Raw genomic sequence first — 21,352 nt, 5'->3', positions numbered from 1 at the left:
CACGTCTCGCCTCCTCGCCGTGAAGCACTGACTCTCACCTCCAGGTTCTTCCCTTTGAAGCTGCACTCTTCCCTCTTTCCAGGCGGAGTGCCCCACGTCAGCTGAAGAGTGAAAAATAAGTCAGTGTGGCCATTCTGCCTTCCATTGTCTCCAACAATTTTCACATTTTCCAATAATATGGTTTTAAATCATTTCACTCTGACATTACGACCCGCAGGTCTAATTAAGCAAAGCATGCGAGAACTTTTCCAAACTGCCCGTTTGCAGAAGTAAGAAGGAACATATTGTGAACACTTTGCTTCTAAACTCTTGCGTTTATTTATCCCACAACCTTTTATTTACTGCTTTGAACCCAAATATCTGTACTTTCTCCCCCTCACGTTCTTAGAACCGTCTCGTTATTCACCGCGACGATAACAACTTGACATCAGAGCCGTAGCAGCAGAGGGAAGACGGAGAGTGATTGTGCAATTTGTGATCAAGTCAGCAGAATGACAGAGAAACTTCCTGTGTTTTGCAATAAACGACTGATTCAAACTGGGTGTGAAAGTCTCATGAGGGCCGGTCGCAGAGGAGGATACACCTTTTCTGTGGAATTGTCAGTAATTCCATCTCTATGACTGTAGTTCATTGTTGAAATAACATTTGGGAAATGGTTATTACTCATCTAACCAGTTTTTTTTTTTTTTTTTGTTAATTCTTATGTCAAGAAGTTTACTGGATAAACTTCAGATAAAGAGCTAAAGATCACAGCAGAACTGGAGTTACGGTTTCATGCTTCAGAACAGTTTAAAACTGAAACAAGTTTCTCTTCAAGACCGTTTCTTGCATTGAATTGAGAGTTATTTTTCTGGCCAAGCATCAGTACTAGTATTTAAAGCGAACCATGAGCGTGGTGCTGCGACCTCTGACCCTTTGGCCTCACTCACATTCTTCTGCAGTTTGGTCTTGCTGATGTCGGAGAGGCTGAGAGCAAACAGAGCCTCCCGGGCTCCGACGTAGAGCATGTCGTCCTCCTGGCTGAGCAGCAGAGACGTGTAATTGAAGACCCCGTTGGCTGAGAATCTCTTGGCTGATCTCTCCTTTGCATCTGGGAGGAGAAAACGTAGGAGGAAAAACAAAATGCAGCTGATTATTATGAGCGCATAGCGGGACAGGACAGAACTGGACAGACGGGTACAGGACGTGTCCTGACGCTCAAAGTACAAGACGACACAGAAACCTGCAGGTTTTTCTCCTCTTAAGGAGGAAAAAGTGTTTTTTTTAATGGAGTGATTGCACACAGCTGGTCAAAGCTAGAATCTCAAATGACAACCACAAGTGACCAGAGAGTGACCTCAACCGTCCAAACGTCCACCAGCAGAGACTTCAGAGAAACACGAGGAACCCTTCAGCCCATCAGAACCTCGTTCGGTATGTTCAGCTCTGCTGCGGTTCTATAAGGACGCCCCGCGGCCTCACAGAAAGAAAAGAAAAACGCAAATCAAGCAGGAAGAGAGAACAAGCAGAAAGACATCACAGTACATCCGACGACAAAGTTGCGAGCCTCTGTCAAACTGATTCGCACGGCGCGGAAAACTCCGACGGAGCTCGTTGTCATTCCTCTAACCGTCACTCCTGGAGGCGACCGCCGTCTCCGTTTATCGCTCCGGCGCAGCGGCGGCCGGCGGCTACCGTTAGCGCCACCGGAACACGTCGCGCATACGCCAACGAGCCACGTCCACGTCCACACTCCCCTGTGCTGGCCGCTTCCCTCTCTGCACTCGGGACTGGCAGCAGCGTTAAAGCCTCCCCTCCTCAATGCTCACCTCCTTCATTCTGCTCGCTCATCAAATAGATCTCTTTGGCGGCGGTCAAAAGTCAGAAAGAGTAACCCCCTCCCCAATGACACTTCTTTTCCACAGCTTCGAATGGCTCTTGTGATCCAGCATAGATCTTATGCCGACACTGCTCCTTCAATAGAATTCCTCTTCACATCACAAACAACTCTGGATTGTTCATAGTGCCTGCAGAAGCAGTGGCTCGACGCTTCAGTCAGTTTTTAAGTCTGCGATCTGTCAACTGCTCACTTTTGACTTAATGTGTGATAAATCATAATTGAATGCAAGTTCCCCAGTTCAACTCCTATGGAAAGGACACCTGGATTTGTTTTGCATTTATAGATGTGGAAGTGACAAAAGAAGATCTACAATTCCTGAAGATAACTCCAACGTTCAACACCTGGAAGTTTGTATATATCAAACTGTGTGACACTGGTGACTTGAGCCTGTGAAAGTCCTGGTTGTTCGGGTGCTATTGAGGCATTATGATGACTCATTAGCAGTTTTCAATAGGACTCGATGTGCTTTGAAATCAACTGTGGACAGAACGCCACCCGTCCAGATTTAACATCCATATATGAGCCATTAAATGTACCTGAAGATGTCAAAATGAAATAAAACAAGAAGTGACGATCGACAGAATCGTTCAATAAAAGGATGGTGGTTTACACACACAAATGCACGCAGCATTGGAAAACACTCCATCTTTTTGGCATTCATGATGACAAAGATCAAGAGAAGTAAAGCAAACGACTAAATTCTTTCACTGCTTCAAACCAAAGCAGAGAGTCACGGCTGAAAAAGCCAGTGCTGCAGGCAGGCAGCGCTTGATAATGACTTAATCACGACCTTCAGTTTTTCAAGTAAAAGGCCATACTGGGCCCCATTTTTATCATATTGGGTCGACGTTATCACTTCATATACAACAGATCAGTACAAAGTGCGCCAAGAGAACTTGGATATTGTATCTCGACATTCCTTGCAGATTTTGACTATCTTTGTAAATGTTTATCTCTTGCCTGCCATTCCAAACATATTTTTAAAAAAACACACACACTCCATGTTTCTCCAAAGACAAAACAGAGGGGTCACGTACTCCATTTCCCTGCTCCATTCCGGGGGCGTAAACGCTAATATTTGCTGCAGTCGACCAGTTTACAGCCTCCCCCGGTAGAATCAGGGAAGCTGGTCAGACGCTTCGGACGGTCAAGAAGAAAGATGCACCAAGTGGTACGTTTATTTTCAGCACTGCAGGTGGTGCACCGGATCATAACGCAAACAGCGCCAAGCGAACTGCAATAAATGTTTATAGACCACGACTTAAACTTTTCAATATGCTCACAAACAAATGGTTCATCTAACACTCAAGGCACTTTGGCAGATGATGGTCCTCCCCTAACGGGAGCGAAAGCCAGCTGCACGAGCCCCATCGAGTCCAAAATCAAACCTTGGGCCTCCTCCAGATCAACAGCCTCCATTCTGTTTAAAACGTCGTGACATCTGGAGTCAATAAAGAGAGGGGCTCTTCATTAAAAAAAACCAGGGGAAGGTATAGAACCAAGAAGAAAAACACCAAAAAACGTCCCGTCATCCACTGGTTCTTCTGGAAAGGAAAAAAAACACACTTTCCTGTGATGGGGAAGGCTATAATGGGTTTATTTATAGGAACATTTGAGGAGTTAAAATGCCCCTAAATGCTCACAGAGATGGGGACAGTGCAGTTGTCATGGCTCCTCCCCACAGAGCCACAGATCATAGCTGGATTGTCACGACTCCCCAGAGTGTTGGACAGTCACTCCAAGCAGAAACAGCCTCTGCTCAGCATATTAAATCCCCGTGACATAAATCACAGTGACAATGTCGACGGCAGACAATGGAATAACGAGCCGAGAGAGCAAACTCCTGAAGTGCTCCTCCTGCGGGCCGAGGCCACTTAGCGGGAGGGTGGGTCTGAGGTCGGGCTACTGAGTGGGAGTTGTGGTAACGGGGAAGATTGGATTGAGACGTTGACCTATGAAGGAACATGCAGGAAGGAGGGAGGAGGAGGAGGAGGGGTGGAGGAGAGAGACCATGTTATTTTCCAAGTGCGCCGAGATGGATTTTTGATAAGAGCAGAAGGTCAAACCGTAATAAACGTCAGAGCTGTGTCAAGCAGCGAGCATTCCTAACTGAAATCCAAGGCGTTCTGGTTCTTCTGGGGGATTTTTTTTCTTCTTCTTTTCTCTTTTGCCCTCTCCGACGCGGCGCATCACTTGGGTGTTTTGACATGCTTGGAGCAGAGTGCAGCGGATCCACGGACAACGGCAGTGACTGCGAGCCTTTTTCACAGCCAGGCTCCGGCTCCATTCATCACCCCCCCTGTTTAATCAGCTGGCTGTCACCCGGCCGGGCCCTCGCCCTCCCGCCGTTGGTCACCACATCACACCTACCATCAATATGGCCACTTTACTGCCCATGTTAACAGGCGGAATTAGTTAGCGCCGCAGGTCCTTTGAATTTCAGTCTTGGAGCCAATCGGAGAGCTTTCGCCTGGATTCTCCACGGCTGTGCAGGAGGCAGAGCCACAGCTCGGAACATGCATCATTTGAGGAGAGTTTACAGCTGGAATAACCGAGCCTGCATTGCCAAACCAAACGTCTCGCCTCCATTGATACACCAGAACCCCAAAGCAATTAATTACATGAATTCATGAAATTCAATTTTGGCTGAATATTCAATGTATTCTCTCTTTGCTAATCGGTGTGGTTGAAGATGTTCATTAAAAAAAATCACATCACAAAGGATTTTGGTGAGCAAATGCTTTGTGATCACAGAAGTGTTTGCTTTAGAGTGACAGTGAGACTACGTCTGTGAATTCATGGCAAGCAGCTACAAGCTTCTTGAATTACAAAGGAGATCAACTTGTCTCATTTTTTCATGCATTACTCATTTGTTGTTGGAAGTTTTAATCACATGAACAGTATCAAATATGGTCTGATTACTGATGGAGCCACGCAACACGTATTTGGATGTTCTGATGAGCAATACGCCAATTCAACTGCTTAAATGTCCGCCTGCAAATCATTAACACTTTCAGTCTCATCATGTCAGCCCTGAAATTACTTGTCAACCACTTATTTCTAGAAGATTAAGAGAGGAAGCAGAAAATTAAACTTTGCCCCTTTTTTTTCTTTTCTGCAACATGAACTTCTCAGTAGCAAGAAAAGCAAAAGTAATATTGAACAACTGCCAGATACTCTGCTTTAAAAAAAAAAAAAAAAAACAACTTGGAAAAATGAACAGAAACACTCAGAGCATTTCTTTTTTTTAAACATCCATAACATTTAAATGAATCCAGGCGTTCTCGTCATGTCGGCAACATTTCACAGAAGTTGTTGCCTTTTTAGCAGCTACTTCCTTTCAACTAGTTCTGCAGATCAAGTTTCTCCCAGAACCCTCCAGAGATTTGCCTTTTGCCATGTTTGCCTGACCTGAAACAAACTACTGCTGCATGCTGGCTCGTATTTACCACAAGGATCCAAAACGGGATCAATAAAGAGCTGAATAACTGCAAAAGATATTAATCTATTACAGGATCTTGAGATGAACACAAAATGGGAGCAGAAATGACGGTTTTAATAAAAATCTCCCTTGTTTTCAGCTCTTCAAGTCCTAGTGAAATGAAAATTCGACCTCCAAAACACTCTGACTGTCGCTTCTAGAGACATTTTTATGCTAACTGGCTCAAGGGTAAAATGTTAAAACACGGCAATCTGCGAGAAAATAGCCGATAAACGTTGGTATTTCCTCTGCTGGGCGGAGCTTCTGACAATAATAGAGTGATGTCACTGGTTGTGCACACGCCCAAGTTGTGTTTACATTATGGAGGATCAGAGTTTTGACCACGAAGAGGCTGAATTTAACCATATTTCATCATCATCATCACTTCAAACCCAGTGATTGATGAAGAAGACCCAGAAGGGTCGTTCTGCCATCGGTGACCCCGTCTGGAACATGTTTGAGGAAGAAGACGCTTCGTCCTCCATTCGTCCTCGTCTCCTCGCCTCAGCAGCCGCCAGTTTTCACCTTTGAGGCTTTGAGGCATCCTGACTTTTGGCAGAACGACCGGCTTCCTGGATCATGTTGAAGCGCTTTTCCCACTGCGGAGTCACCGAAGATGAGTCCAGGTATTACTTGATCATCTACTAGCCGCCCGAACTAGCGACTAGCCGCTCCTGCTAGCCGCTAGCCGTGCGAGCTAGCGACTACAACTTCAAAACACTGTAAAAACTTGGATATTGAAGAGGGAAACAAGCCGATGTAAACACAACAGACCGAGATCTGCACAACTCTTGACGTCACGCCCACGAAGAAGGATTCCCCCGACTTCCTCGGCTGGAGATTCAAAATTCAAATAACTTTGTTTTGCGACAACAGTGGTGGGGCAGAGTCGGAGGAACCTTAGAAGTAGAACCCCAACTATCGTTTTTTGCAAAGTAGTGTTTTACATTTCACTAGGACTTTAAGAATGTGTGATGAAAACAGTTGTAGCACAGTGACACCAGCTCACATCTGCATGCCTCCGATTCCCTGCGGTCACATCAGACGGTGCTCACCGTGCACCCCCTCGCCACTGAGGGAACCAAAAACATCATCGCTGGGTGCAGACACACCGTCGCTGCGAAATACAATTCATGCCAGCACCTTGGCAAGCGTCATATTTCAGAGGGAAAAAGAGCAGGATCGACCCCCCCCCCCCCTTTTTTCTTTATCCTCAAGGTTTAATGGTACATCAAGGGGCGGGTGACTGAGTGGCTGCTTGGTAGGTATACGCTCCTAAAAGCTCCCAGTGTAAACATGGCCCAGATTTACTACTGCCGAGCCTGAGCCAAGTCACAAGACGAGGGGGCAACGGGGACAAACAGGGGTGCACTCGCAACCAGGCTGAGAGAGGAGAGGAGAGGAAGGGGACAGGAGAGTAGAGGAGAGGAGAGGAGAGAGGAGAGAGGAGAGGAGAGAGGAGAGAGGAGAGAGGAGAGGAGAGGAGAGGGCAGAGCAGCTGATATTAATCTCACAGTGGGCTTATCTGGCATGCAAGACACAAATTTGTTCTCAAAAAAAGGTGAAAAAAAGAAAAAGAGACTCCCACTATCTCTGCCCTCTGCCATCCAAAGCTCCACAACAGTGCGCCGCTTCAAAGCTCTCCGTCTGACATGATCTGACAATGGACTTGACGGCAGCGCCGGAGCCGGCAGGAGCCAAGAGAAGTCACATCGTCAAGGTCATCAAGGTCGTCAAGGCAACGCTCCTCCTGATGTCGAGGCGAAGGCAGGGTTGTTTTATAGCTGGTGAGCGTAAGCAACCCAGATTGCCGTGGGACGCCGGCCAAGTTGGTACAAGTGGGAAAAGTCACCAGCCACACCTGTGGATTCGGTTTCACTGAAAGACCCACACTGCACCATTCTTTCGAGATTCAGACACTTCTTAATGCTTGGCTTCATGTATAGTGACTCTGCTGCTGCAGGAGAAGCCGGCAGCCCTGACTCACTTCCAGCATCATGCAGCCAGGCCACCAGGCCACCAGTCCACCAGGCCACCAGCCCCACATGCCTTGTGCCGTCTGTGACCACGGCTGTGCTGCAGTCTTGAATGACATCTCCCTCTCTCTCTCCCTCTCTGTCACATTTGAATGTGTGCGTACATGTCGTACTGAGAGATGGCTGGACGGCGCAGATAGAAACCAAAGCTGGACAGTGTTTGCTAAATCTCGGGGTTACACGTCAAGACGCCGTTAACGGTGCCAAACTATTACAGGTGCAGAAACTCGACCAGGACAACAGGAGAAAACCCACAGGACGATCAAAATTACGTGGGTGGAAATGTGCACAAGTCTAAAAGCCCTGAAACGATGCCGACATCACACGTCAAACACACAAGAAGAAGAATGAGGTCAGTGCGTGAAACACAGGTTACTTCTGAAAGCAGAGCCGGAGAGGCAGACGGAGACGCGATGCATCGGCTCTGTAATTAAAGGCTGTTAGGTGTCATCCCGATGCACTGTGGATTGGCACGCACCCACCCAGCACTCTGCACGCCACCGTGATGGAGTGCAGCGGGCGATCGCCGCTGAGAGCTGAGACAATCCACCGCTGCCAGACGGAGAGACGCTCCGTTATTCAAACACTGAAGCCCAGAGATGGTCGGTACGACTTCCTCACCCATGATTCACAACAGCACATAAAGCCTGCACTCTGTGTGTGTGTGTGTGTGTGTGTGTGTGTGTGTGTGTGTGTGTGTGTGTGTGTGTGTGTGTGTGTGTGTGTGTGTGTGTGTGTGTGTGTGTGTGTGTGTGTGTGTGTGTGTGTGTGTGTGTGTGTGTGTGTGTGTGTGTGTGTGTGTGTGTGTGTGTGTGTGTGTGTGTGTGTCAATAACACTAACTTCAAGATGTCCATGTCTTACCAGTGAACAGGTTCACACTGAGGCCAATGAAAGCAGCTCCTGCTGTGTTTACAGTTCAGCAGAGAGAGAGAGAGAGAGAGAGAGAGAGAGAGAGAGAGAGAGAGAGAGACACAGAGAGACACAGAGAGAAAGAGAGAGAGAGAGAGAGAGACACAGAGAGAAAGAGAGAGAGAGAGAGAGCATGCGAGAGAGAGACACAGAAAGAGAGAGAGAGAGAGAGAGAGAGAGCATGCGAGAGAGAGAAAGAGAGAGAGGGAGAGAGAGAGAGCGAGAGAGAGAGTGAGTGATGGGGTGATAGTGGCACTGTGTTAACGGACTACAACGCTGCCAACACAGTATTCCAGGGAAGATAAATCCTGAGCGATTACATAATTTTTTACTGAAAACCTGGTTCTGAGGAGCATCTGAGGAGGGGATTCTATTGGGCACAAACATCCTGAATGCCGACGAGGTGAATGGCATTAATACAGCTTCGATGCAATTATAGCATCATAGCTGAAGCTTGCGATCTTCAAAAAATGGAATGAAAGACTTTTTGGTGCCAAAGATCAATCAATACACTTTGTAGGATTACCAACATCACCGACCATCGGACAACAGATAGTCTTAGTGAAGCTAACCAGAATGTAGTGATGGTAATATAAAGAAAATAAGTGTGTGTTGATGGAACAATGAGCAAGCAGCTCATAAAGCTCAAGACCTAAAGAGCAAACACCAAAAGTGTTTTGTTCTGAGCTTCAGCACTTTTAATGGTAGAAAGGTAGTTCCTCATCAGATGCTTGTTGTATTTTATTACATGTCCTTTTACTGAATTTCACTGGTTATGCATTTTAAAAAGCTGATAGAGCTGGATGGTACTGCATCTTGACTATATCACTGGTACATTCATTCTTATAACGAAGCTTAAACACATCTCTTTGTGTATTTTGTGTCTTGGAGCAGGTCAGCACACACTTTGCTTCATGTCATGATCATCACACAGTCTGACTTGTAGTTCAACTTCATTTCAGATTCATAAAGCTTTTATTGTGAAAGAAAATCCAAAGCAAAATGTCTTTTCTTTTTTCGTGGGCAGACATAAATACTGAATCATTTCAGTAACTCAACCCGATGCAGGACTGTATACTGGCGGCTTATAGATGACCTTGTGATCGTATCATGTAAAGACTGTGTACCACGACCATTGGAACTCCAACATTCAGCCTGAGGTTACAGCAAGACAAAAAAAAAAAAAAGGTATACATTTTTGGAATTACTCCTAAAAACTGTGGAATATCTCAACAGTTGGCAGTTAGTGTGACATTAACCACCATCTGCAGACTGGGCCAAGACGGGAGGATTATAAAAGTCATTAAGACTGACCTCCTGACGGGCCGGGCTGCTCAGGACTGAGTCTCATTTAATTCCACTATTGTTGGAGCACGTTGGACTATTCACTGGCATTACCATGTCGCTGGAAACACACACACACACACACACACACACACACACACACACACACACACACACACACACACACACACACACACACACACACACACACACACACACACACACACACACACACACACACACACACACACACACACACACACACACACACACACACACACACACACACACACACACAATGAAGGATTGGCTCCATGAATGACATGAAGTCTGCCAAGTGGATTTAAAGACTTTTTTTTAGGAGTGGGGGGGTGTTGCCATTTGGGTCGGCCATGCAAACATGAAAATCCAGCTGGCTCACACATGCCTGCACATGGTTTCTGCCGCGGCTACAATCCCGTCGACGCACAAGTCTGTGCCTCTGCTGCAAAGCGTTTCGGTGGCTTTTCAAGGGCGCCGGTGGAGCAGGTCACTCACTGGACATTTGCTTTAGACCCGAGTGTGCTGAAGGTCTGGAACCTACAGCACACAAACACCATCCTCTACCGTGTGTGTGTGTGTGTGTGCGTGTGTGTGTGTGTGTCTCTGGAGAGGTCCTTGATGAGAAGAGCAGGCTGGAGTCTCCGGCTCTCCACTCGTCCACCACAAAGTGACTGAGGATGAGAAGTGGTCAAGCATGTTGGTTTACACTCCTCACTAATGGGCTTTAAATGCACACACCCACACACACGCACGCACACGCACACGCACGACACACACGCACGACACACACGCACACACACGCACGCACAGCTACAAGCTTTTACTTTCCAGAGCCACATTCCTTCCCCGTCGTCGTTCTGCCATCAGAGGAGCACAGGACCACGACAGCAGCTCCACATAAGAGCATCAGCCTGGAGCTGAAGGCCAGGACTTGTTGTTGGAGCCACGTTGTTGAAATAAAAACCAGGTAGGCCAGATTTATGTACAATTAGTCGGTTAAATAAAATCCTCAAGCTGTGCTACTCATTGTATAGTCCACCAGGCCTCATGGTGACATGGTGACACACACACACACACACACACACACACACACACACACACACACACACACACACACACACACACACACACACACACACACACACACACACACACACACACACACACACACACACACACACACACACACACACACACACACACACACACACACACACACACACACACCAGCCGGAATAGAAGAGGCATATGGAGCGTATTAAAAGACTGGAACTGAATCAGGAAAGTTCTGACTTTTAATGAAAGATACATGAGACGGCGTCTTTTAACCATTTCACTTCTGCCGTCACGTAAAGCCTGAGGTGCCTCCTGACATAGAACATTCACGGCGCGTTGCTCAGTAGAAACGGTTCACGTATATCCATTTTAACAAATTCTCACAAGGCCATTTGGTTGATAATTGCAGATTGTAAAGCAGCCATTTTCTGACACGGCCCACTCTGCGACTCTGCGAGAAACTACCGTCCTCAGTGTGAAATGCATTAGTGAGGGGAAAAACTGGAGCGAACCAAGTGGCTTTAAGTGCATGAAATAATTCAATATGATGGAAAGATGTTTCACGAGCGCCAAAAGTGCCACTATGTTAAATTCTGAGATCCATAAAAAAAAAAAAAGACCGAAATTCTCTTCAGTGCCACATCAACCCTGCTAATAGAGGGAAAGTCTGTTTTAAACCCGGGACTCTGTGCAGCTTCATCATTAAACACAGGATAGTGTAAACAAGACACACTATTAAAGATGAAAATACTCTGGAGATCTTCAACTCTTTAAGCACTGCTCTAAGTAAATACCAGAAAAATAGGAACGTTTGCGATGTCTTCCACTCTAAAAGAAAAAGTAAGAAGGTCCTTGTGCATTTATTCTACACTGGAAGTAAATACATTTATATTGTGGTTATGAAAGAGTGACTAAAAACCCTTTGTTTTCATGTAATACAATAAAATGTAATGTTGCGTGACTTCCGAGCCGTGCACATTATCATCCAGGGCCACAAAAAAACCCCCCAAAAAAACCGTGTGAATGTTTCTCCGCGCCACAAAGAGGGCCCATTCAGACCCTTGTAAAGATGAAGTTTTGTGTTACAGTGTCAATAAAACAAATCCAAAATATGTGCTGGAATAGTTTAACAGTCATGTGGCAATTCATGTTTTCATCTTGTACAAATCTACTGTTTATCAAAGTGGCGCATGGGGAAAACCCCCCCCCCAAAAGAAATCACCTAATGACACTGGCATTCCTCTCTGTCCATCTTGATTAACAGCCGCAGCTTTATTGCTCGCCGGCTGCCATTTTCTTCAAATCAACCGTTCCTGATCGAAATCTGCAAAGACTGAACTTTTCTGTCCGGTCCCTGGAGCATGCAGGCGACGGAACCATTAAGGCGTCTGAAACAGACGGAGTCCGGGTGCTGTAATTACGTGCCATTGTTGCGGCAGTTATGTTTTTTTTTTATGCAGGCACTTGTGAGTGCCACCTCTGCTGGAAGCCACAAAGCACTTTTTTCCTTTCAGGGTGAGTGGGCGTGTCCCCGTGGGGTTTTAGGTGGGCATCGGAGCATGTCTAAAACCTCACGAGTGTTTGGCCTGACCCCCCCCCGCCCCTCCTCTCAATCTGAACCGCCATCCACTCGCTGCCAAGGTCAGAGGATTAGCATGCATGACAGGAAGCGCGCAGTGTTTGATGAACACGAACCAAACGTAAACGAAAAAGGGGCTGTGTGCTCTGAGCATACAGTAAATACAACAACTCGGCTTAAAGGGACGATTTCAACAGCTTCTGTGTCCGATCGGCTATATTTGGTCTGACATTGTGTTAAACTCATGACCTACAAATCTTTATTTTGAACGAACAGGTGATACTCTGATAAAAGGTTTAAATCTGACTTGTGAAGTCTTTGTTTCACAGCCTCTATTCCTACTATTAATCCACTCTCATCTAAAGAAAATAAATGAGTGCCACATGATTTGAACTGTAAAAACCTCTGTTTCACATAGTCAGGCTTCATGCTGCCCCTCTGCTGGGGCTTTATTTAGATTAGTTTGTTGATTTCACAAAAAAAAAAAAAACTTGTTTTCGAAAAATGTCAAACAAGAAGAGGAACCCAAGATTTTTAACTGTTCAACTCACAGATAGATACAGACCCCTGGTAAACCTTGAAGCATGCATTGCACTTTTGTTTTTTTGTCTTTTTTCCACAAGTATTCTGCTCGTCAGGCGTCAGGAGATGAAGCAGGCAGGTCTGAACAGGACACAAACTCTGTGCTCCAGTTTTAAACAAAGCTGAGAAAAATAACAGACGGAGGACTCATTTAAAAAGGAACCAAAATAAAAAAGATTGTGTCAGTTAAGGTACCGATGTCATGACTTTAGGTGTCGGGACTGTAGTATTGGTTAATGAGTGTGTGTGTGTGTGTGTGTGTGTGTGTGTGTGTGTGTGTGTGTGTGTGTGTGTGTGTGTGTGACCTGTCCCAGGTTTACTCTCCCCTCATACAGTTACATAAGATAAGATAAGATAAGCCTTTATTGATCTCACAATGGAGAAATGTACTTGTTACATTCTGCTGTTAAGGACACTCATGAGTAGGAAAGACAAGAAATGTGCAAACAGTTAGGTAAGAATAGAGGTATCTTATATACAATGACTATCAAGAACCCTAAGGGCCAAAAATATTTACAGTAAGAGTAATAATAAGTAAATAAAATAAAATAGGACTAAAAAACAAGATAAAAATCACAAACTATAATAAAGTATAATAAGTTCCAAGGGGAGCAAAATATACAGTAAGATGAAATACAAGGAAAATAAACTATGATGGGGGTGGGCGACAAACTGTAGAATAAAAGTACAATAAACATACTATCGTAAAAAAATACCAGTGTTGGCAGTGCAGGTTCAGTCCTAACAAGTGGTCAATTAGTGACGTAGATAAAGTGACGTAGATAAAGTGGCAAAGTTAGTTGGATTCAGTTCCCGCCCCTGAGGCCCTCACGGGGAGGAGACTGTATGGAAACTTGGTTTTATAAACGTCTTTACAACATGGACACCATGACAAACATGTTAAATTTAACTCACTTCAAGAAACCATCTAATGGTCTTTGATTGGTCTGTTTCTGTATTATTGTGAGGCTTTTCACAGCATGTGGCGATTTAAATTGTCAAAGGAAAAAAGACTGAGGAACCTTTTTGCTTTCGTCTGGTTTGTGTCTGGTGCACAATTAACTTCCATACCCCAGTGGGGCTGAGTGACGGGAAGGCAAGGCCGTGAAAACAAGTTTAGGTAGCTGAAATGCATTTTACTGGCGACCCTTTGGCTCCATTTAGACTTAAATGTGAGTCGACAGTCTTGAACTTGATGCAGGCAGCAGAAGTGAGTGAGCAGATCGAAGCAGGGACTGTGGGCGCGTGATGGTTTTTTACACGTTCTGATTTAAAACAAAGGGGAAGGATTATTTCTAGGCACCTCTGATGGAGGAGTTGATCTTGTTTCAGTTAGTTCCGATTGACTGGAGTGTTATTTTTTAAAAACCGTAGTCAATGTATAAAAGTGTCAGCTTGAATATAGTACAAAAAGATCAGGGTTTAATTTATTTTTCAGCTCATGTCTGTAGAAAACCCAGCATCCTGTTGCTGGAGAAGTTAGTATCACTCGCAGTGATCCAGGCCACAGGCCTCACCGACGCTCAGCGTGTCCAGTCCCGTGATGCTTGGCGCTGCTTCTCTCCTCACAAGAGCCATAATGAAAAGCAGAGCAGCTCTCCCTCTGCAGCAGCCACAGAAACCTCCACTCACCACACATGAGGGATTAGCCTGCTCGTTAGGAGAGGAGGAAGGAGCCGAGGAGAGGGAAGGAGGACACAGAAGACAAGGAACGCCTTTCTCGGAGAGGGACAAGGGTCGTCTCCGGAGGAAACAAGCGGGTCCCCCGCTTTTCTTGCGGACAATGCCACCCTGAAATGCAACTTTAAAAGGGTGGCCTGCTTTACATGCTTCCCATCAATGAAGTGCAGCCTGAACCCCGCGAGGTTTATATAGGAAGCGTTTAGCATGTCAGCGACGCTGAGGACCCTGCTTATGCAAAGCTGCCGTCTAATTGGATCAGTTACAATCGATGCCAGTGACATTTCTACGACACGTCAACAGTTGCTGAAGCGTCGTGTCTCACGGTGCCACTTCACCCTCAAGACCACCGCCTCAATCTTACAACCCCTCGTGTCAAGATACACCCAATCTGGATTCTGAATGCCGAGTGGAGGGGCGCAAAGTGGGGAAGGGAAAAGAAAACATCAGCAGTGAAGAACACACTGGGAAGCAGCTTTGGCTTCATTTAATCCATTTAAGCTCTTTTTGAGAAACGAGTTAAATGGCAGGAGTGTGGGAAAGGTTGTTCTCCGCTACGACAGTTTGAGAGGACGACGCCTCCCCGCGACGGCCAAGTGCAGGAAACCAGCATCGGAGAGAGTTTTTATTGTAACAAGCCTCACACTGAGGAGCCTCTACGGCTTTATTAGGCCGTGTTTTGGTTCCTGCAGAGTCAGCAAATCTGCCCGAATGAGGACAGAAACGATGTCAACTATTTGAGTTTAGGCAGCAACTGGTTGGCTCCATCTTCTCAACGACTTCAGAGGACGCCGCAGAGTGAAGCAGGTTTCGAGAAGCTTTTTCACAAATGCAGTCAATCACATCCCAAACAACGACTTGGTTTGTCTCAAGCGCATAATACGTCAATCAACTACCAAAAAGCCGTCAGCTGAACAGACACCGGAGATAAAACAGTGTTTCTGAATTATGACGGTTATAATCCACAGTGCTGCTGCAGTGTGTGTGGAGCAATTACATACATTGATGAAGTCAGGTGCAGAAAAAGGTCTTCTACTCAATCAGCGGATTCGCCAGGAGACACATTAGGCTTTTATTTGCGAGATAAATTGTTGCGCTCAGCAGCACATTACCAAAAGGTCAATTAGAGGGAAAAACAGAGGAAGGAGTGCTTGTGAGGGACTGAAGCCGGGCGGCGGGAGCTGCAACTCCCCTCCAACTGTACCACTCTGTTAAAGCTCAAAATACCCCACTTCTGCAGAGTCACATCCACGTTTGGTAAAAGGAGACAAAAGTAGTAATTACATGTTGTTATGGGTGCGTGGTGCTTCAGGTTGCCATGCGTGCGCTCTGACCTGCAGGTACGTGTGATTTCTGACACGTCTCGGTGAGTTGATCGCCGCAGAAGCACTGCACAGACCTCGCCTCTCAGCCCGTCGCATTGCCTTGCCACGGACCTAAATTGTCCCATTTTGTATGGAATCGGCGGCTTGATAAGCCATGTCCCCTTTAATTACCGCGCTTCTCCTGTCAAGCCGTCATCGCACTAAGTGGGACATTCCCACCTCCAAATTCTTGTTCTTTTGAGGTGTTCTTGATTTTTTTTTTGCAGGCACGAAGGAGCCCGGCTGCTAATCTCTAGCTCCTGTCTGTACATGTTGACCACTGAAATTTGAATTTCAATCACAAGAAAACAGAAACTTTAATGACAGTTAGATGGCAACTTTGTCTTCTCAGGTTATTTTGAAGAAGAAGAGCCATTAGGGGCTCACGATATCTGCTTCATGGCCATGATGTCATAATAACAGATTAAAAGCTGCAGTTGGAAGAAAATCTGAATATGATCTCTTGAAAGCAGGAAAAAGAGGGTTAATCATCGTGATCGTTTTTCTACGATATAGATCGCACAGGCCTATTTATGCTTCAGTGTGACTTATTAAAGTTGCTATTTCACTACGGACATCAGAAGACAAGAACATTTTCCCTTTAAAATTTCTTTTAATTAGTTCCAATTTCAATTCAATTTAAAAACATTTGGGACAATGCACACACCGTTGGCACACATGAGCTCAGATTATGTTCAGAGAGTGTTAAAAAAAAAACCACTATAGAAGTTTGACTCATTATTATATTATTATTACAAATTTAAAGGGGAATTGTTTAGCCAGAACCTTTTTAAACGTTATTCAGCCGGACCACACAGTGTAGTAGTAGTTAATATATATCCTTGTCTCATGACAGACCTGGGTATCCCGTCTGTGGAGTTTAGAGGACCCTCAGAAAAAAATCCCCCACATATGAGGAAAACATGCAGTTCCCAACCACAGTGCAAAGCACTGCCAGGTTTTATAAGTGTTGTTGTGTATTGCAATAATTGCCGTCGCAATGAATGTTGGACGACCAAGACGGTTTTGTTTTCATCTGCTTGTATGTATGTATGTTACTAACTTCTGGCAAGAACTACTCACCCCAATTGCATGAAATCTTCAGCAAATGATTTGTCATCACCCAAGGAACAATCGGTGAGATTTCGGGACGTTAAGAGAAAACCGTTTCTGAATAAATCCCCAAAAAATGGCGAAAAAGGTTCCCATCCAAAGCAGATGAGAGAGGCACAGAGCGGCTCGGCAAACAAATGTGGCGTCAGTGAAGATCTGTGCTCTACTGAGTGCTGTTCTAGTTTTAAATGATTAAATGTGGAAAATACATTTGAAAAAACTTTGTTGAAACTGTTAAAACCAGCTGGGACAGTTTTGTGCATGTGCCAATGCAATGTTTTTTTTTTCCCCCTGTTCAAACAGACACCAGCACATTGAATATGTGATTTCTGTCTAAAGTAATCTGCACTCGGTCTTTAACTATTGTATAATGTTGATTTATTAATTTTTTTTAACAGTATGTTTGAAAGCTGAGGATGTGGGCTTTGGCACTCAGCGACACGTTTCACTTCCTCTCTCCTGCACCACCATGTCGACTAAACTTTCACTCTCCCTAGTGGACTGGCGCCCTGTGTGGGCGTACCTTGACTTTTGTCACACCGAAGCTGGGATTTAATCCGGCCTCCCACAATCCCAAATTCAGAAAACGCATCGATGTCATTTTAGACGAGACCTTCTGTCATTTCCATTAACCGTCGCCGCGTCTGAACAGGAGTGTGGACACTTTCACTTACTGTAGGGGAAACTGATGCGCGGCGTGACGTCGTCCTCGCTTGCCGTTACAGACTGGAGGCAGCTGGCCAATAGCAGCGCAGCGGCCAGACGGCGGTGGACGGTCGCAGCCATCGTCCACATGGTCGGCTGATTCTCTGACACACGTACAAAACTGCACACTGTTTGTTTTAGGATTCCTTGGAATTCATTGGGCTTCTCCCGAGCGTTATTTTCTCACTCCCATCTACCAGCAGGTCGGCGAGGGGGGGAGGGGGGCGGGGCCGGCGGCGAACGTGTCCTTGACTCAAGGCTTGTCCTCTCAGAGGTCCTCAAGCTCACGGCACAGAGAGGAGGAATCCTTCCCAGATTAAAGGCCGCCTGTTTTCATTTGTCCACAGGACTGTGTGTGGATCAGCATCCAGCCTGGACCAGTGGACATGGTGGAAAAGTCATGTCGGCTCTGTGGAGAGAGGAGAGAAGGTTTTTTTTTTATTATTCTTTAGAGGGAGCCAACAGCACAGCTGTAACACAGGCTGGAATAACAGATTTACAGCCAATCTGACGCCGTCGTCTTAAAGTACAAGAGCGAAAAGACGGCAACACTTGGTGGAGGTTCATTCTGGAGGATCGTGTGGGTTTCGCTGCAAACGAGACACAAGTGGCTATCAGCTTTCGCACAGACGGTGGCATCGCTGAAAACTGCCCCCGTCTCCCGTCCGGAGACTTTAATATCCAAGCGAGATGCACACTGGAGCACACTAGTACTCACGTTTCCGCTGTTTGCTTTTCCGCCGCGCTGCCAAAGCAAAGCTCCAGCAAACAGACCGCCAGCCAGCCGACATCAACACACTCGTCATATGGCGGCTTCAAGGGTTTCACAAACTCGCGAGTCAAAGTGAGCGTCCAACGCCATGTTTGCACAGCAGCCCGCACTTTCTCCACAAGATAAAGCGCCTGCTGGATCTTTTCTTTAATCCCTGTATTTAATTATGCCGTCGTCAAGAACTGGCGAGAGATCCTCACGAAGATAATATGGGAGCTTGGCTCTAATTTTGCGGGCCGCGTTGGGAAATGAATGACAGAACAGAGAATCTGGAAGAGAAGTCTGCAATTTGTCACAAAGAGGCTCGATGAGCAGGTCTGCTCCGTGACTCTTCATTGGCCTCAGCGCGAGTGTGCAGGTAGGTGGTTCTAATGTCGACGCCTGACAGGTGTTTTTCATTTAATAGGACGTCAGCTTTCTAAGAAAATGACTGAATTAGGTTCTACTCACGTCTCTTTGATTTTGCACAAAACAAAAACACACAAGACCAGCTGTGCATCTTCAAACAGACCATAATTAACAATGGAAAACGATGACGTCTCAGTTGGCCAGCCAACAAGAAGGAAGGGATTTCAGGGGCGCAGCAGAACAACACAAGCCATGTGAAGAAGAAATCAACTTTGCTGTTACAGCGGTGGACTGATATCTAATACTGGAATTTACTCCAAAACACATTCATGAGAAGCTGACTGTTTATATCAACCTTGTCTTTTAGTTCTGGTCAGTTCTTCAATCCCACAAGAAAGCTGACATTTCTGAAATGTTTATGATTTTCTATCTTATGTGGGATGAATCTGGAAAATCATTTGTCAAATGGTGCTTTTCCACGAGTTTCTCCTTCCCTCACTGAACTCGCCTCGCTTTTGACGTGTTTCCACCACGTGTTCTTCCCACGACCAGGAACCTTCATGGTTCCTGTACAGCCGAGGTTCCACGCGAGCGAAGGGGAGTAGGAAATGTGACGTCAGGCCACCGATTGGCCGGAGTGTCAAGACACAGATGAGTCAGAGGGCGGATCATCCACCCGCCGTTTTTTTAATAAAACTGATCACATTAAAAACGCTCACAGAGATAGAAGCACAAAAATAAACCCCGTGGAGCAGCGACTATGTGCAGGACGTGCAAGCCACGGATACCACCGGTGTTTCGAATTAACTGGTTTCTCTGTTTACTGGTGACCGGCTTCTTTGAGCGTCCCCCTTCTCACAGCAGATGTTAAAAACCCAACCAAAACACCAGACAGTGAAGTACATTCCACATATTATATCCAATGCACGTTTGCTCCGCATCATATCCAGGGGGGGGGGGGTGCTCCATTGACTGTGCCCTCGCCGTGGTCGTACTATATTATAATGGAAAATGATAGAGGCTGAGGGGAATCGAGGCGAGGCGAGTAGAGGAGCGCTGAGTAGGAACTGGTGGAAAAGCGCCAAGACAGTCTTTGTTAAAGGGGTTACATCGAGCCACAATCAATTAAGCCAGACCAATAAACCGGCACACAACCCTGTTAAAAACTTCCAATTAAGAATAAAGGTATAATATCGCTGTAAAAGTATAATGTGACAATATGTGTTGCCTGCAGTTAATGCATGCTTTCAAAATAGTCACGGTCACAGTATGGATTCGATACCAATGTAATTTTACTAAGAAAAGGGTATTTTTATCTCTTGCATTTTGAGTTTACCTTCTGGCTGTCACTGCTGTATTTCGTCTCCTAATTTGACTAAAACAGGGAAATGCAGAAAAGGGGAGGAAAAAATAGGCTGGTTGTGGAACACACTATGTTTGACACTCATTTTCCAGGCTGGCAAGTGCCGTCTTAAAACAAGCATCTTTGTTAGGTTTTTAATATGGCCCCCATTTGCACAACCTTGTTTAAGTAAAAACGACACTCTCGTTGCGTCAGGGCTGTTTGTTTTCACAAACTGCACTGGGACTCACTGGAGGAAAAAAAACAACCTCATTACAAAATGGCTTCCAGAGTGCAAAGATCTCACAGCAGCATCAGTCTCTGAGTAAATAGAGAAAATGCAACAGTTTGTCTGCGTATGGGCGAGTCGACAAACTACTGCAACAACGGAAGAATCCAGAGTGTGATGTTCACTCTGCACAATTTGACAATGCTCCTTCAACAATGCGGACATTAACGCCGCCATGTGGATCACATGCAGCCACATTATTTTCATATACGGAGCTTGAATGTTTTCTTCTCATCTTTGTGCACGCGAGAAGACAGAGCACCAACTAGTGGCCCAGCATGCAAACTGTCGCGTACAGTCATTTTGAAGGTATTGCCATCTGAATGAGAAACGTTTCTGAAACCAAAATACAAAAAGCAAAGACATTTATGGTTGGTCGTTGAATAAGCAGAACAATTTGCAGTTAAGACTAAACACTAAATCTCTGGTAGGACCATGTAGCTTAATGAAACAAAATACAATTTTTTTCCCATTGAAAGAAAAGGCTTTGTTTCGCACACAATAACCCTCCGACCAGTGAGAATGAAACGAAGCCGTCACTGTTGAAACTAAAGATCTGAGACACAACCCAAGGTCTTCTTTTTCACATTATGCATATTATTTTGTCATAATTAAAAATGCAAATCCCAGCAGCTCTTAAAGTATGTAAATCAACTAAATGACTTCTTGATTAAAAAAAAAAAAAAAAAAGCTCATGTGCATAATATATCCTGAAAAATGATCCAAAATACTTTGTGCTGTAAAATGCAAACAGAAAATGTGTTAGTAAATAATCTCCACGGACATCTGTGAACTTGTGATGTTGTAAAGATGCACGTTATCTGTCTGGCCGCAGAAATATCCACCGTTTGAGCTTTGACTTGAAAGAAAACACCACTCTACACGTCAAT

At 45.4% G+C, this 21,352-nt stretch overlaps 1 protein-coding gene across 1 annotated transcript in view; it reads right to left on the bottom strand.

The window, feature by feature from the left end:
• LOC308149255 (semaphorin-4B-like) overlaps positions 1 to 21,352 on the bottom strand; it is a 58,732-nt gene that overhangs the window by 19,590 nt on the left and 17,790 nt on the right. Inside the window, exons 2-4 of the mRNA XM_080520939.1 lie at positions 17,681 to 18,120; positions 930 to 1,090; positions 39 to 101 (exon numbers count right to left, since the gene is read on the bottom strand). Coding sequence (XP_080377065.1) covers positions 39 to 101; positions 930 to 1,090; positions 17,681 to 17,801 — 345 coding nt within the window. The 5' untranslated portion in view covers positions 17,802 to 18,120. The remainder of the gene's footprint in view (positions 1 to 38; positions 102 to 929; positions 1,091 to 17,680; positions 18,121 to 21,352) is intronic.

This window comes from Blennius ocellaris, assembly GCF_963422515.1.
Source record: "Blennius ocellaris genome assembly, chromosome: 1".
In the NCBI taxonomy this organism is placed as follows: domain Eukaryota; kingdom Metazoa; phylum Chordata; class Actinopteri; order Blenniiformes; family Blenniidae; genus Blennius; species Blennius ocellaris.
Note: the sequence above shows the minus strand (reverse complement) of the source record. Positions and strands in the feature narration are given on the sequence as shown.